The sequence below is a fragment of the Cervus elaphus genome, chromosome 1 (genome assembly GCF_910594005.1).
Source record: "Cervus elaphus chromosome 1, mCerEla1.1, whole genome shotgun sequence".
NCBI lineage: Eukaryota > Metazoa > Chordata > Mammalia > Artiodactyla > Cervidae > Cervus > Cervus elaphus.
In genome coordinates, this window is record NC_057815.1 from 30,309,386 (window position 1) to 30,326,125 (window position 16,740).

The following is a 16,740-nucleotide window of genomic DNA, read 5'->3' on the forward strand; positions in this document are numbered from 1 at the left end:
TCCTTTCACAAGTGATGAAATATTTCACTGAAGTATTTCTTGCCTCAGGTATAACTGTACAAAAGTCTGGGACTTCCCTGGTGGTCCAGTGATTAAGAATCTGCCTGTATGTAGGACAAGATGATCTTTAATGATAGTAATACCCTTGAAATATGTCATTTAAGTATGAGAGACTATACTAGCATGCTATCAACATCTGGTCATAGGACAAAATATTGAGGGACCAATAAGGACTTAGGATGAATAAAAATGTTTCTAAATTTACAGATCCAGATCTTACATGTTCTTAAATCTAATCACATGATATAATTTTTTTTTAAATCATTTTACTGTTTATACCATAGTCACATTTGAATTGGCAGAACTGTTCCCATGACAGACCAGGGACCTGTTATTCAAGGAAAAATAAGTGAAGGTTTTCCTAAAGCTTAAGGAGAGATGTCCCATAGTAACTAACACAAGAATGGCTGTAGCAATCTCAGACAATGATGCCAAGGTGTGTGAGGAGGTAGGAACAAAGGGTGCTCCAGAGTAGCTGGCCTACGAATGTGTGTTGGCCTGAGAGCACTGCTGCTTCCTAAAGGGATTTTCTTATGTTCGGTAAGCAGATGAATTGTAACAGATGTATAATTAAAGTAGGGTGACACTTCTGCAGCATAAATTCTATAGGTTTCGGGACAGGTTCTACAAATTTCATTGGTGATTAACTGTTGCTTAATTATGATTCTGCAAAGGTAGATCCCATAAACAGACATCCAGGGAAATTTTACCACTGGTGAAATTCTTAAGCCAAAAAATAAATAGCCACACATAACAACCTTACACACCATGAATTAAAATCGTGACATGTTAGGCCTTCTGAAAGAACCAGAGCAGGAAAGCTTATTCAAACAGAAGATCTTCATCCTTCTCCTCAGCCAGGAGATTAGCAGGCTCCATCACCTCTCCAGCTGCCCTCCGTTGCTCCAAGTCCTGTTCAGACTTTTCCTTGAGAACCTTTTTCTTCTCCTGTATTTTCTTTAACCTGTAGAACTCCTCTCGCTCTCTCTCATCCAGCTCTGTGATGATATAAGCAAGGGTACGTTCAATCCGGGGAATGATGACATGTTCAATAGCATTTACACGCCTGTTGGTTATCTTAATAGCTTCATCCAAAGTAACAAAGGAAGTCTGCAGTGAAGCCCGTTCCACCAGTAGTTCCACTGCTTTGGCATAATTCCTCTTCAGTTTAGCCAACTGTTCCCCACCTCTGGCTAAACCAGTCAGTTCATAACTGTCAGTTCCTTCATGATAATGTTCAAATACTGGCAATGTAACACCTGCTACATTATCTTTCTTTGCTCTAATCTTCACTTGGGCCTTATTTACATTTTGGATAACTGTGGTGCTGAAGTCCCCGGCTGTGAACTTGGCCTCGGCAAGTGAAAAGGCAGCTTCTCTCATCACTTCACCCATCAACATTTTAGTCTCTATTATCTTCTTAAGGATCTGTCGAAATCGAAGAGTTAAGGCATCAGATTTTTTCTTCAGGAGGTTTCGACCTGTCTGTGCTCCCTTTAACCGAGCCTTCATGATGGTCTGTGCCATTCGCGAGGGAAAGATTTCAATTCGGTCTTTGCCCGACATTCTGACGATGACTCTTCGGCTCGGGTTCCTGGTCGGGCAACCGTGGCTGCAACAACCCAGCCACTGAGTCTTTCTCTACCACATGATATAATTTTAAAATCCCATATTTAGATGAAATAAACACTCAGGTTGCTCCTATAAATCTTAGAATTTCATAAAAGGATAAAAAGGCTCCAAGAGTGTTCAGAAAAGCACTTCTTAAGGAGATTCACAAAGGTTCACAGGGAATCTAGAAATTTATATTTATGCTCTTGCTGTCATCCTGTTCAAGATGAGGAACTAAAATGATTACACTTTCCAAGGGACAGAAGCATCAAGTTTTAATTCAATACTCTGCTTTAGTTTTTCATACAGAAACTGGTTCTTTTTCTTTGCAATAATTTTAATATTGCCTTAGAACAAAGCATATGATAAAAACCTCAATATTGATATTTTGATTTTAGGACTAAAAATGAGAAGGTGTAAAAAATGGATATGAATCATGCAATTGCCATATCCAAAGGTCATAACCATTCAAAAATATCCTTAAGATTGACACGTGCATCTGCCTCAGTTGCTTCAGCCATGTCCAATCCATTGTGACTCTATGGACTATAGCCTGTCAGGCTCCTCTGTCCACGGGGTTCTCTACACAAGAATATTGGAGTGGGTCGCCATTCCCTTCTCCAGGGGATCTTCTCAACCCATGGATGGAACCTACATCTCCTGCATTGTAGGCAGATTCTTTTCTGCTGAGCTACCAGGGAAGATTGATATCAGTTCAGTTCAGTCGCTCAGTCTCATCTCACTCTTTGCGACCCCACGGACTGCAGCACGCCAGGCCTCCCTGTCCATCACCAACTCCTGGAGTGTGCTCAAATTCATGTCCATTGAGTTGGTGATGCCATCCAACCATCTCATTCTCTGCCATCCCCTTCTCCTCCTGCCTTCAATCTTTCCCAGTATCAGGGTCTTTTCCAATGAGTTAGTTCTTTGCATCGAGTAGCCAAAGTATTGCAGTTTCAGCTTCAGCATCAGTCCTTCCAATGACTATTCAGGACTGATACCCTTTAGGATTGAGTGGTTGGATCTCCTTACAGTCCAAGGGACTCTCCAGAGTCTTCTCCAACACCACAGTTCAAAAGCATTAATTCTTTGGCGCTCAGCTTTCTTTACAGTCCAACTCTCACATCCATACATGACCACTGGAAAAACCATAGCCTTGACTAGATGGACCTTGACTAGATTGGCAAGTAATGTCTCTGCTTTTTAATATGCTGTCTAAGTTGGTGATAGCTTTTCCTCCAAGGAGCAAGACTGATATAAGTAACTCCTATTTCATATGATGGAACAAGTCATGAAAAATGACAGTTTTAGAATCAGGATTGATGTAAAGTTCTTTGGACAGATGGACACAATGCACAGGAGCAAAAAAAAAAAAAAAAGAATAAATTTAAAGGTCTGAGGCCACAGGTTAAATGCTGTTTCTTAAAATTCTTGCCTATTTGGGGAAAAGTTTAAAAAGAATTCCTCTCTCAAGGACACTCTGCCTTGAAAAAAACTGTCAAAAAAGCAGTATTTGTATTACAGCTCTTCTTTCTGAAATGCCAGACCAGCAGCTTCCTAATTAGGAAATCAATTACTGATGAGGTCTTAATTAAGAAGTCTTTTGCTCTCAGGCATGGGAATAGGAAAGAGAAAAGGAGTGAGTAACACACTTATCCCAACTGTCATGAAAATCAGCTAACCTCTAAAATCTATATGGGGGAGTATAAATATATGCGTATGTGTGTGTTTAAAAATGAATCATACTTTACCTTTTCTTCTAGCTTTTGTGAGAGAAAAAGGATGACACCATCGAATGCTTTTGCTTTGTTGGAGAGTTCCCTGTGACTATAAAGCAGAGCAATTCTCAGCCTTCTAGATTCTATATCCGGACTATATGTCACATGATACTGGTATAGCTGCCAGTCCTGGGGCAAGTCTAAATTAAAGAGATTTGTGACCAGTTTCACAGGTATTCCACTGGAACCTGAAGAAAACAAATAAAAAATATTTTTTAATGAAAAAAATACATCATGTTCATATTAATCACAGCATTCAAAAATTCATTTGCATATGCTAATTGTTGCTGGAAAGCAAGAACTTTTTTTCAGTGACACAAAGTAAGCTCGAGTAACCGGCAGCCTGATAACCTTACATGCATGCATGCACCCCACTCTAAGTCACTTCAGTCCTGTCTGACTCTTTGGGATCTTATGGACTGTAGCCCACCAGGCTCCTCTGTCCATGGGATTCTCCAGGCAAGAATACTGGAGTGGGTTGCCATGCCCTCCTCTAGGGGATCTTCCCACCTCAGGGATCGAACCGTGTCTTATGTCCCCTGCATCAGCAGGCAGATTCTTTACCACTAGCGCCACCTGGGAAGCAGAGCCCTACAAACAAAAGGATTACAATGGCAAAGCAGGCCTCATAAGAACCTAAGAGCAGGAACTGACCTTTGGGAGAAGGACCTTTGGGGAGAAGAGAAACATCTGAATTCAACTATCATACGTCAGGAGCCACCAGGATGCGCCCAGTCCGTGACAAGGTCATGGGATGAGAGAGGAACCTGAAAGGCAGCTCTTCCTCACATGGGGCTGCCCCGGGGGCCCAATATGTCCCCTTGGGAGCCTCCAGGATGAGAAAGGAACCTGCAAGGCAGCTCTTCGCCTTGAGGTTGTCCCGGGGACAAGGTCATGGCATGAGAAAGGAATCTGCAAGGCAGCTCTTCCCCTCGAGGTTGTCCCGGGGGCCCAGTATGTCCCTTTCTTCTTTCTGTCTTACTGTTGTTGGGCTTTCTATTAATTTTTGGAAATATAATATATAGTAATAAGGCCTCCCTGGAAAAGTCCAAGCCTTTTTGGAAATGCTCATGATTGCTCTGGCTCAGGACACGACCATAAACATCAGGTCAGAAAAGAAAAGGCCACAGGTACAGTTTGGCTGCTTGCTTAAAAGATTATAATGTTCTAGAATAGAAAATAGTAGAGGCATTTAGATTTAGAAGTAGATATACTGCTTCAGTTTACTTGCTCCTTGGTTGACAGGGTTTTCATTATTGCTATTTCCTTGCTGCTATTTGTCCATTGTTTCCCTTTCTTTAAACAACATGGGATATTATGGGTATTTTTGTAGAGTTAGGAAATGGGGTACATAGGATTTTAATAGAAGATTTAAATTAACCAGCTTCACTGCCATTATCTCACTATTAATAGAGGTGTTTTGCTGCTTTAGAGGTGTTTTTGCTGTTTAATAGTTAATCATTGTAAATTGAGATTTTGTGGTTTCAGGTAAAGAAAAATATCAAGGTTTTTCTCATGGTACTATTCTCAGAAATGTCAAACATGTTACTGTGACCCTTCCCATGTATTGTTTTATTGTCCAAAGAATTTACACTATACCTGAGATTTGTAGAACATTGTTTTGTTAGAATGAAAATGTTAGGCCATTGAGGCAAGAAGACTATGTACGGGATATTTAAGAAAAAACCCTGTAATCGGAAATGTTCCAGAAGAATGCATAGGGGAAAAACATGAGAAATAAAAATATTGACAGGAGCATGAAACCAATATCTGATGTAATATGTGGTGACTTAAGGGGGAGGTAACATTCATTCTACAAAAACTGAGCTATCCTAAAAATAAAAAAAAGCTACCTCTTCTATGCAACCTTCTGTATGTGTCTGTCTTCTTCGTCGATGCCACTCATCCCTTGGGTGTTCCTGGACCCTGTGGGGCTGGACCCCAACAATCCTAGAACTTCTTCCAAAGACTGCCTTCCAGCTGATTCTGTGCAACTCAAATCATTCAAGTGATAATTTTGTAAATGAGCAAGACCCCATGGAGCCTTCCTGAGACAGACCTCTCTCCCATATCGTCTACTTTCGCTCCTCTCTAAGTACCCAGATAATAATACCTAGTGAACAGATAATAATACCTAGTGCACCTGGGTTGTTTCACAGATGCTAAAACCCCCACCCAATGGAAGAAGTTAACTACTTGACAACCATAGCTGTCTCGATCAACCAAGCTACTTGATCACATAGCTTCGAGACCTACTGGCACCTAAGAATCAATAGGGCTTCCCAGGTGGCTCAGTGGTACAGAACCCACCTGTCAATGTAGGGGACCTGAGTCCAATCCCTGGGTCGCAAAGATCCCCTGGAGAAGGAAATGTCAGCTTGCTCCAGAATTCTTGCCCGGGAAAGCCCATGGACAGAGAAGCCTGGCTGGCTATAGTCCATGTGGCTGCAAAGAGTCAAGACACAACTGAACATCTGAGCATACACACACATCAGGAAGTTTGGGCTTTCTGAGCACAAGCTGTCCTAGACTCCTTGTACAGGGCCTCCTAGTAAACACTGCACTCCCCCTAACCACAGCCTGGCGTGTCAGGAGACTGACCACTGTGCATGGGTGAGGGGACCCACTTGGCTTGACAAGTTTCAGATGCTGCTCTGAAATTATAGGGCTTCCTTATAAAGAATCTGGTAAAGAATCTGCTGCAATGCAGGACCTGGGTTGGGAAGACTCCCTGGAGAATGGAAAGGCTACCCACTCCATTCTGGCCTGGAGAGTTCAATGGACTGTATAGCCAATGCATCCTTATACAATGCCTCACAATAATTCCCTTCACCACAACATGGTATGTCAGTAGATTGACTTTACTGTGTGCGGGTGAGGGGACCTGTTTGGTTTGATAAGAGCTTCAGATGCTGCTCTGAAATTATGGTGCTCTCAGACTATAAAGAAACTCTCCAGTTTTTACCATGAATTTGGCCGCCGCCCCACCCCTGCCATTCTTTCGGAAATTCAGATAATCAAAAGTTCATCATATTTCAGAAAATGTTGAAACACTACAGTCAGTGGTTAGATGGCTCTGTAAGCCCCAGAGAAGGGGCAGAAGAAGAAATTTCACATCTTCCCTGTATGAGAACAGACAGGACTCTGGGCTTCTGTTTTTTGCAGGCACAGGAAGGCCATGTGAGCTTCCCGGAACTCCAGGCCCTACAGAACTTTTATTCACCTCTTCAAAGTCTACAGGACAGGGACTTCCCTGGGTCAGTGGCAAAGATTTCAGGCTCCCAGTGCAGGGTACCTGGGTTCCATCCCCGGTCAGGGAAGCAGATCCCACACACTGCAACCAAGAGTTTGCAGGCCACAACCAAAGATCCTAAATGCAGCAAGGCATTCAGGACACCCTGAAGACACCCGGCACAGCTGAATAAATAAATACATATTTTTTAAATTGTTTTATAGGACAAATTCAGAGATGGCCGTGAAACAGTTGGTCGGTGCCCAGGATGCTGTAAACTCCATCAGGACAGACTCGGAGGGCACAAAGGAAGTACTCTCACCTCTCCTCCGAAGGAATTATCCAGTGTTTGCCTTACAGGACAGAATTATCAAACAGTCACTGTTTTGCATGTCTCATGGAGGAAGTGGAAGCATGAGCCCTGAGGTCATGAGGATGAAAGAGTATCCTGTGTACCTTAGGAAATATTCCCCCAGTTTTGACATGTGTATTGATGGAAAAATAATGCACAACTTAAAAGATGAGGATTACGTTTTATTCAGAGGACAAAACTAAGGGCTTAAGCTTGGAACACAGCATCTCAGATAACTCTGAAAGTCTGCCTGCAAGGAGGCAAGGGAAGAGCAGGATAGACAGGAGTTTTTGCAACAAAGACCAGGGAGTCAGAACCTCTAAAGAAGACTGGAATTAAAGAAAGCCAGACATCCTGTATTAATGACTTTAGCACTTTGCTATGTATGAAAGTGAAAGTGTTAGCCACTCAGTCATGTCCAGCTCTTTGAGACCCCATGGACTATAAGCCATCCAGGCTCCTCTGTCCATGGAACTCTCCAGGTAAGAATACTGGAGAGGGTTGTTGCCATTCCCTTCTCCAGGGGATCTTCCTGACCCAGGGATCAAACCTGGGTTTCCTGCATTGCAGATGGATTCTTTACTACCTGGGAAGATGCAAAAGTCAGGGTTCATTGAAATCATTCCTTTGCCATGCACCTCAGCTATAGGGGCCAGTGTCGTATTCTTTCCCACCCCGAGTCGCCTTAGGGTACATTGTTGGAGAGTAGCTGCAGTAACTGAAAGGCTTGGCAGTGGGCAGCCCTCATCCTTAATGTACTGATATGATAAATTAACAACACCCTTAATTTACTGATATGGTAGGCGATACTTTTTTTCATTGACATGTGTACATACCCAGTAGGAACAAGGAATCATTGTGCTATTTTATTCAAAGGAAAGCTTTTTTGTCACTGTCCTCCCAAAGGCCATGCCAACGTGTTTTAGCTGCTCATATTAATGGACAAAGAGAAGTCATCTAGAATGTCCGAGCAGGCAGGCAACCCTTTGAGATCACTTAACCAAGTGTGTTCAAACTGTAATCCTTGTCTCGTTAGTGCTCCAGTTATGAAAATAAGTGAGGCGAACCATCACGTTTTATAGAAAGACTAGGATACAACAGAATGGATCCAAGAGCTGGCCACTGGAAGGGCAACGCTGCCTCATGAAACTTTGTTTCAATTGTGTTTGTGTAGTGTGTGTGTGATGGATAAGGATTTATCTTATTTTTGTTGCACGGTTTGAAAGAGTTTGAAAAAGACTGATCTGCAGGCTTTCTGCATCACTGAGTCTTAACTTTTAGAGGGAATTACAAAGTCTTTTGAGGCTCCTATGAAAACAGTAGGCCTACTTTTCCAAAAATACACATAAAATTTTAGGTTGTAATTTCAAGGGTAAGCCTAGGCTAGCATCAGCATAAAGAATTCCCCAAACAGGCTACACTTTTCTTTTTAGAGCTTAAGTCCAGAAAGGTTATTTTTCCCCATATAAGAAAAAGTTGAGAAAGGGACAAAGCATCTTCGTGGACCCCTACCTCAGAGGTAAGGAGAAAATGTTTTCAATGTATGAAATGTAGTTTTACAGAAAATGTTACTCTTCCTATTAATAAAAGAGAGAATTAAGGCTAAAACGAGTGTCTAGATAATGTTTTTGTTTGTTTGGTTTGGGTTTTTTGCCTTTCTTTTTCTATATTTATTTTTAATTGATTGATGATTGCTTTCCAATATTGGTTTGATTTCTGTCATACATCAACATGAATTAACCGTAGGTGTACATATGTCCCCTCCCTCCCACCCTTAGACAATGTTTAAAATATAGCAGATGTTCAATACATATCTTTGAAGTCAACATATGAACTTATTTTAGATCTGGAAATTAAAATTCCTTAGGCAAGATTTGGTAATATTAAAAAAAAAGAAAGGTAAGTAACATGAAGAGTGGGTACCTGTTTTGCAGTCTCTAACATGGGCCAGTTTCTCCCTGGTACAGACAGCCAAGTCCATGATGTCTCCTCTGACTTTCCCACCTCTTTCCTTGATGGTACATCCAGAATCACCCGAAGATATACCACCTGCATCTAAAATATGATGAAAACACCATAATATCTCATATTTCATGCTAGTGATATTGCTTATAACCTCTATATAAAAAACGCATCTAGAACCAAAACAGATTTTTGTGGCTTTTAATAAAACTGACCCACATTACTGAAAACAATGGGGAATGTACAGAAGTCTGCAGCCTGAAAATTGAAAATCGTGAAGGAAGCATGGTCTTTTCTTAAACGTAGCAGACCCTGAGTTAGTCCCACCTCATATAACATTTGGGGCTGCTCTGATTCTCCTCTTGACTAAGAAGGAGGCTCTCTCTCCCCACACTCTGCTCCACACCCACTAATGGAGAGCTGGTCTCCCTCCTGTAGCCCTTGTGTAGCACCTAAAGAATTACACATTAAGATTGTCCACGTCAACTTCTGCACAGATTGAGGCTGAAAATCTCTCAACTTCCCCAACCACAGGAAGAGAAATGCCCAGAGGCTGTCATCAGTTTTTATGCTAGATCATTCCTCTGAGAATGAAAGTCACCACTTCACCTTGGGAATGTCACTGTGTTAGGTTCTAGAAAACATGAAATTGAAATCTATTTCCAGATGGATATTTTCTTTTTTAAACGAGTATAAAGAGATGCTGATTTCGGATACAACTTTGACACTTTGAAGATAATGTGAAAATATCAATTTTACATTACAAAATTATTACTACAAAGAAACATGACTAATAGTAAACAAATCTCCTTCCTTTGAAATAGTCATGATCTGCAATTACCCCAAATGGCACTACCCACTCACCCAAAACTGCTGTCCATACCCTTTTTGGTGGAGTCAGTCTTTCAGGAAAATCACAAAATTTATTTCATTTTAAAAAATTTGATTATTCCTGCTAATTATCCATATAGCTTACTGCTCAAATGATGTCTGGTGGTTTCTAAAAATTCAGTCTACCATAGATGCTGGGAAAGATTGAAGGCAGGAGGAGAATGGGATGACAGAGGATGAGATGGTTGGATGGCATCACCAACTCGATGGACATGAGTCTGAGCAAGCTCCTGGAGTTGGTGATGGACAGGGAGGCCTGGCACGTTGCAGTCCATGGGGTTGCAAAGAGTGGGACACGACTGAGCAACTGAACTGATAGAATGGTAGTTGCCAGAGTCTGGTGAAAATCGCTCAGTCGTGTCCGACTCTTTGCGACCCCATGAACTATACAGTCCATGGAATCTCCAGGCCAGAATACTGGAGCGGGTAGCCTTTCCCTTCTCCAGGGAATCTTCCCAACCCAGGGATCGAACCCAGGTCTCCAGCATTGCAGGCAGATTCTTTACCAACTGAGCTATCAGGGAAGCCGGCCAGAGTTTGGGGTGAGGGGCAAATGGAAAGGTACTGTTAAATGTGTACAAAGTTTCAATTTTGCAAGAGGAGAAAGGTTCCAGAGATGGATAATGGCAATGGTTGCACAACAATGTGAATATTGTTAAGGCCACACTGGACTGTGCACTTCAATATCGTTAAAATGGTCAATTTTACACTCCACATGTTTTACCACAATTTTTAAAAGTAAAAATATTCAGTCTACCCTCAAAGGATGAAGGGTTTCCATCACTTGCTAGTCACAAGGATGTGCAGAAGATGTGGGAAGAAATTCTCAAAGAAAAGCTGGAATGGCACTTGCATGATGGCAACAGGGGCTGGAATTATGAGACCAGACATTTACATTGTCTAAGTCACTGGGTCTGCGGTACTCTATCACAGCGGCCCTAGGAAACTAGCACATCGGGCAGCCAACTCGCACTGTGTGCTATGGGCTATTTAGAGTAGCCTGTCGACAAGTATCTTGAGGTCAAATCTGGATTTGCAGGGAAGAGGGCTTCCACCAAACGGTGATGTTTACTACAGGTGGGAAATGAAAACAGACTGGGAAACAGGCACACCAGGTTTCTACCATCTCTGCAAGGCAACAGTGTTGACATTTGTATGTCATAAAGAATTTTTAAATTTTTTTTCCCAAATTTATTCAGTAAGAAACAAATAAATCAGAAAAATTGGCTTCCTAATGTCTGGGGGTTCCCAACGGCCAAACACCATCAGGAAATTCAGTGGCAGTCTCTGTTTGGGAGTCTCAAAGAAACACAACAAACACAGAGGGATGCTTCAAGGAAAGGAAGACGGGATGCTCAAGAAGTGAGTCTGCTCTGACAGCTGTGGCCAACACTTCCAAAACTATGTTGAATAGTAGTGGTGAGAGTGGGCACCCTTGTCTTGTTCCTGACTTTAAGGGAAATGCTTTCAATTTTTCACCACTGAGGATAATATTTGCTGTGGGTTTGTCATATATAGCTTTTATTATGTTGAGGTATGTTCCTTCTATGCCTGCTTTCTGGAGACTTTTTATCATAAATGGATGGTGAATTTTGTCAAAGGCTTTTTCTGCATCTATTAAGATAATCATATGGTTTTTATCTTTCAATTTGTTAATGCGGTGTATTACATTGATTGATTTGCAGATATTAAAGAATTTCTTGCATTCCTGGGATAAAGCCCACTTGGTCATGATATATGATCTTTTTAATACGTTGTTGGAATCTATCTGCTAGAATTTTGTTAAGGATTTTTGCATCTATGTTCATCAGTGATATTGGCCTGTAATTTTCTTTTTTTGTGGCATCTTTGTCTGGTTTCGGTATTAGGGTGATGGTGGCCTCATAGAATGAGTTTGGAAGTTTGCCTTCTTCTGCAATTTTCTGGAAGAGGGTAATAAAAGGAATCCAGATAGGAAAAGAAGAAGTAAAACTCTCACTGTTTGCAGATGACATGATCCTCTACATAGAAAACCCTAAAGACTCTACAAGAAAAAAAAAAAAAAAAGACTCTGCCAGAAAATTATTAGAGCTAATCAATGAATATAGTAAAGTTGCAGGATATAAAATTAACACACAGAAATCCCTTGCATTCCTATACACTAACAATGAGAAAACAGAAAGAGAAATTAAGGAAACAATACCATTCACCATTGCAACAAAAAGAATAAAATACTTAGGAGTATATCTACCTAAAGAAACAAAGACCTATATATAGAAAACTATAAAACACTGATGAAAGAAATCAAAGAGGACACAAATAGATGGAGAAATATACCGAGTTCATGGATTGGAGGAATCAATATTGTGAAAATGACTATACTACCCAAAGCAATCTATAGATTCAATGCAATCCCTATCAAGCTACCAATGGTATTTTTCACAGAACTAGAACAAATAATTTCACAATTTGTATGGAAATACAAAAAAACCTCGAATAGCGAAAGTAATCTTGAGAAAGAAGAATGGAACTGGAGGAATCAACCTGCCTGACTTCAGACTCTACTACAAAGCCATAGTCATCAAGACAGTACAGTACTGGCACAAAGAAATACAGATCAATGGGACAGAATAGAAAGCCCAGAGATAAACCCACGTACCTATGGACACCTTATCTTCGACAAAGGAGGCAAGGATATACAATGGAAAAAAGACAACCTCTTCAACAAGTGGTGCTGGGAAAACTGGTTAACCACTTGTAAAAGAATGAAACTAGAACACTTTCTAACATACACAAAAATAAACTCAAAATGGATTAAAGATCTAAATGTAAGACCAGAAACTATAAAACTCCCAGAGGAAAACATAGGCAAAACACTCTCCGACATAAATCACAGCAGGATCCTCTATGACCCACCTCCCAGAATATTGGAGATAAAAGCAAAAATAAACAAATGGAACCTAATGAAACTTAAAAGCTTTTGCACAACAAAGGAAACTATAAGCAAGGTGAAAAGACAGCCCTCAGATTGGGAGAAAATAATAGCAAACGAAGCAAAAGACAAAGGATTAATCTCAAAAATATACAAGCAACTCCTGCAGCTCAATTCCAGAAAAATAAATGACCCAATCAAAAAAAGGGCCAAAGAACTAAACAGACATTTCTCCAAAGAAGACATACAGATGGCTGACAAACACATGAAAAGATGCTCAACATCACTCATTATCAGAGAAATGCAAATCAAAACCTCAATGAGGTACCATTACACGCCAGTCAGGATGGCTGCTATCCAAAAGTCTACAAGCAATAAATGCTGGAGAGGGTGTGGAGAAAAGGGAACCCTCTTACACTGTTGGTGGGAATGCAAACTAGTATAGCTGCTATGGAGAACAGTGTGGAGATTTCTTAAAAAACTGGAAATAGAACTGCCACATGACCCAGCAATCCCACTCCTGGGCATACACACCGAGAAAACCAGATGTGAAAGAGACACGTGTACCCCAATGTTTATCCCAGCACTGTTTACAATTGCCAGGACATGGAAGCAACCTAGATGTCCATCAGCAGACGAATGGATAAGGAAGCTATGGTACATATACACAATGGAATATTACTCAGCCATTAAAAAGAATTCATTTGAATCAGTTCTAATGAGATGGATGAAACTGGAGCCCATTAAACAGAGTGAAGTAAGCCAGAAAGATAAACACCAATACAGTATACTGACACATATATATGGAATTTAAAAAGATGGTAACGATAACCCTATATGCAAAACAGAAAAAGAGACACAGATGTACAGAACAGACTTTGGGACTCTGTGGGAGAAGGCGAGGGTGGGATGTTCTGAGAGAACAGCATTGAAACAAGTATACTATCAAGGGTGAAACAGATCACCAGCCCAGGTTGGATGCATGAGACAAGTGCTCAGGGCTGGTGCACTGGGAAGACCCAGAGGGATGGGATGGGGAGGGAGGCGGGAGGGGGGATTGGGATGGGGAACACATGTAAATCCATGGCTGATTCACGTCAATGTATGGCAAAAACCACTACAATATTGTAAAGTAATTATCCTCCAACTAATAAAAATTAATGAAAAAATAAAATAGATTGCAGAAAAAAAAAGACTGTTCCCTGGCCAATAACAACTATAAGACATTATCAATTATAAGACATCTTATAATAATGTCAAAATATAAAGAATGTACATTTTAAAATCAATGAAAAAAAAAAAAAAAGAAGTGAGTCTTCTGCTCAAAGGCTTGGTCGAGTCACTCCTATTTCATTCAGATGGGATGCAACCGAATGGACAGACGGAGCTGCACTTACATTTCTGTGAAATCCTGCTTGTTCTATCACAGTCACTGCTAGAGGATGCTTCGTTATCAATAAGTGCAACAGATGGAGGCTGAAATGAGTAAAGATATTTGGTCAGATTTAAGATATTAAGTCATAAACCAAAACATTATCAAGAGATGAGAAGGAGAACGGAAATCATGTCCTGTGTCATTAGAGTACCACGAGCTAGGAAAAGAAAATGTTAGCAGGTAAGATGCTTGAAAGAGGAGGAAAGATTGCCCATTTTAGAAAAATAGATAAGGCCAAGCTACAGTGTTCCCCATTCATGAATCTTTGATTTCAATGCTGTGAGCCAGATACAGCCTTTAGACCCCGGAGGCAAAGGTGTGAGCCTTGCCCCCAAAAGTGAAGTCTCTCAGTCGTGTCCGACTCTTTGTGACCCCCTGGACTGTAGCCTACCAGGCTCCTCTGTCCATGGGATTTTCCCAGGCAAGAATATTGGAGTGGGTTGCCATTTCCTTCTCCAAGAAGGTCATCAAATGGAAGGTGGTACAGGTGGTCACAAGCTTCCTGGTGACGATGATAAAGAATTTGCCTACAGTGCAGGAGACGAAGGTTCAGTCCCTGGAGAAGGAACTGGCAACCCACTCCAGTGTTCTTGCCTGGAGAAATTCATGGACAGAGGACCCTGTTGGGCTATAGTCCACGGGATCGCACAGGGTTGGACACGACTAAAGCGACTAAGACACATACAGATGATCACAGACCTTATGCTTCTGTAGCTCTCAGACATAGGGACTCTGATGTGAACAAGTTTATACAAGAAAATAAACTGAGCCCAGAGGATCTGGGCCACCAGCCAGATGATGAGGCTCCTGAAAAAACTGGTCCAAAATTAGTTCACAAAATAGATGAAGAGAACCATTAATATTTTCTCTTCACAGTAATTCCCTGTTGAAGAGGCCTGATTTTTTTTTTTTTAAATGGGGGAAATCAACAGGTCTCTTTATGAGAGTAAAGGCATATTGACGACACACTACTCAGGTAACACTTCTGGTCTAAGATATTACTCCAAATACTAAGTTTTTGCTAAGTATTGCTCCAAATATTAAGTGTAACATCACTCAGAAATTGCAGATTTGCTTCTCGATTCAACCTAGCTGCCTAAGTTTAATAAGGAGCCCTATGCACAGCGGTTGATTCTAAATTTCCGTTGTGTTTGAAATTATTTCTCTTTATATAAATTAGCAAGATGAATCATATTATGTTACATACCAAATAATAGTACCTTTAAGGTACAGTCCTTTTCACCAGGAGACTTAAAAACGAATGAAGTAATTAAAACTCAGAAAACAGAAGAGTGATCCACTCGCCTCCCACTTTCAGTCCTTTTCAGCGGCCAAAACATCTACATTAATATCTTACTCTGATAAGCTCCCCAACGGGAAATATATATATATATATATGAACATGAGAAACCCTGGAAAGACTCAAAGTTGAAAGAGAAGAGAGAAGAGAAGTCGCTGCTTTCTATTAGAGAGGAAAAGAGATGTGCAGAGAAGGGCAGTGTCCACGAAGGAGTTGTAGGAGGGAGACAGCTCAGCTGCTAAGCGGCCTACACACCGACGGATGCCCCTGGGGGCGCCCCACCTCCGCGGCGCCGGGGCTGCGGGCCATGCCTCGCGCCCTCACGCGGGCGCGGCCGCTCATGTCCCCGCGGAGCCCAGAGGCCGCCAAGTCTCACTGAGGGCGCTTCTTCACCAGCACCCGGGCCGCATAGAGCCAACAGGGGCGGAGGAGGTGGATCTCCGCAGAATCGAGGCCCGGCTCCCGCGTGGGTGGAGACGGGCGCGCAGCCCGCCGTCTTCCCGCGGCGGGGGCGGGGCCAGCGCCTGGGCCGGAGGGGGTTGGGAGGCTGCCTCCAGACTTTTCTTTGCATCCGCACCCCCTCAAATGTATCCAGCTTTCTAGTTTTTGCCCATCAGAGGTGTATATAAGGTTGCATCACACTTTTTTGTCTGTGTTATCTGCTCACTTCTGCTCCTGGCTTCTGGATGTTTTAGAATATGTCATGTCAGTGTTGTTTCTGAGAAATATCTGATTCATCTACTGGGGCATTGGGAGGATTCATTTAAAATTAAATTAATATAAAAATGTGCAGGAATGCTTTAAAAAAATGGTAGCCGTATCTTCATCTGTGTGATAGATGTGAGGGTTTTTCTGTTATTGTTCTGTGAATTGCCTGTTTATATTCTTGGCTGTTTTAAACTGTACTTCTCGTGTTTTTCTTGTCATTTGAAAGAATTTTTTTTCATAACATAGCAAATACCTACTCTTGATTTATCACTTGTTAATTTTAACTATGAAGTTCTTTATCTAATCAAGTCTTACTTTCGATGTAGTCAAATCTATTTTATTGTTTGTGCTTTTGAGATTTTCTTGAAAGAAAATTTTCCCTGCCCTGAATTTACAAGGACTTCATAGGACATTGTGTTTCCCTGGTAGCTCAGATGGTGAGGGATCTGCCTGCAATGCAGGAGACCTGGGTTTGATCCCTGGATTGGGAATATACCCTG

At 41.5% G+C, this 16,740-nt stretch overlaps 2 protein-coding genes across 3 annotated transcripts in view; both read right to left on the bottom strand.

The window, feature by feature from the left end:
* Window positions 1–16,021, bottom strand: part of PIWIL4 (piwi like RNA-mediated gene silencing 4) — a 56,657-nt gene extending 40,636 nt beyond the window's left edge. The window contains exons 1-4 of one of the 2 annotated variants that reach the window (XM_043898123.1): window positions 15,815–16,021; window positions 14,195–14,273; window positions 8,957–9,088; window positions 3,423–3,637 (exon numbers count right to left, since the gene is read on the bottom strand). In XM_043898123.1, coding sequence (XP_043754058.1) covers window positions 3,423–3,637; window positions 8,957–9,088; window positions 14,195–14,273; window positions 15,815–15,874 — 486 coding nt within the window. In that variant the 5' untranslated portion in view covers window positions 15,875–16,021. Of the gene's footprint in view, window positions 1–3,422; window positions 3,638–8,956; window positions 9,089–14,194; window positions 14,274–15,787 lie in introns of both variants that reach the window. The other variant, XM_043898117.1, reaches the window with a different exon arrangement.
* On the bottom strand, window positions 714–1,705 carry LOC122691551 (V-type proton ATPase subunit D-like). The gene has a single exon (XM_043898135.1). The coding sequence runs from the start codon at window positions 1,624–1,626 to the stop codon at window positions 883–885; it is 744 nt and encodes a 247-aa protein (XP_043754070.1). The 5' UTR covers window positions 1,627–1,705; the 3' UTR covers window positions 714–882.
* Window positions 16,022–16,740: the final 719 nt, after the last annotated feature.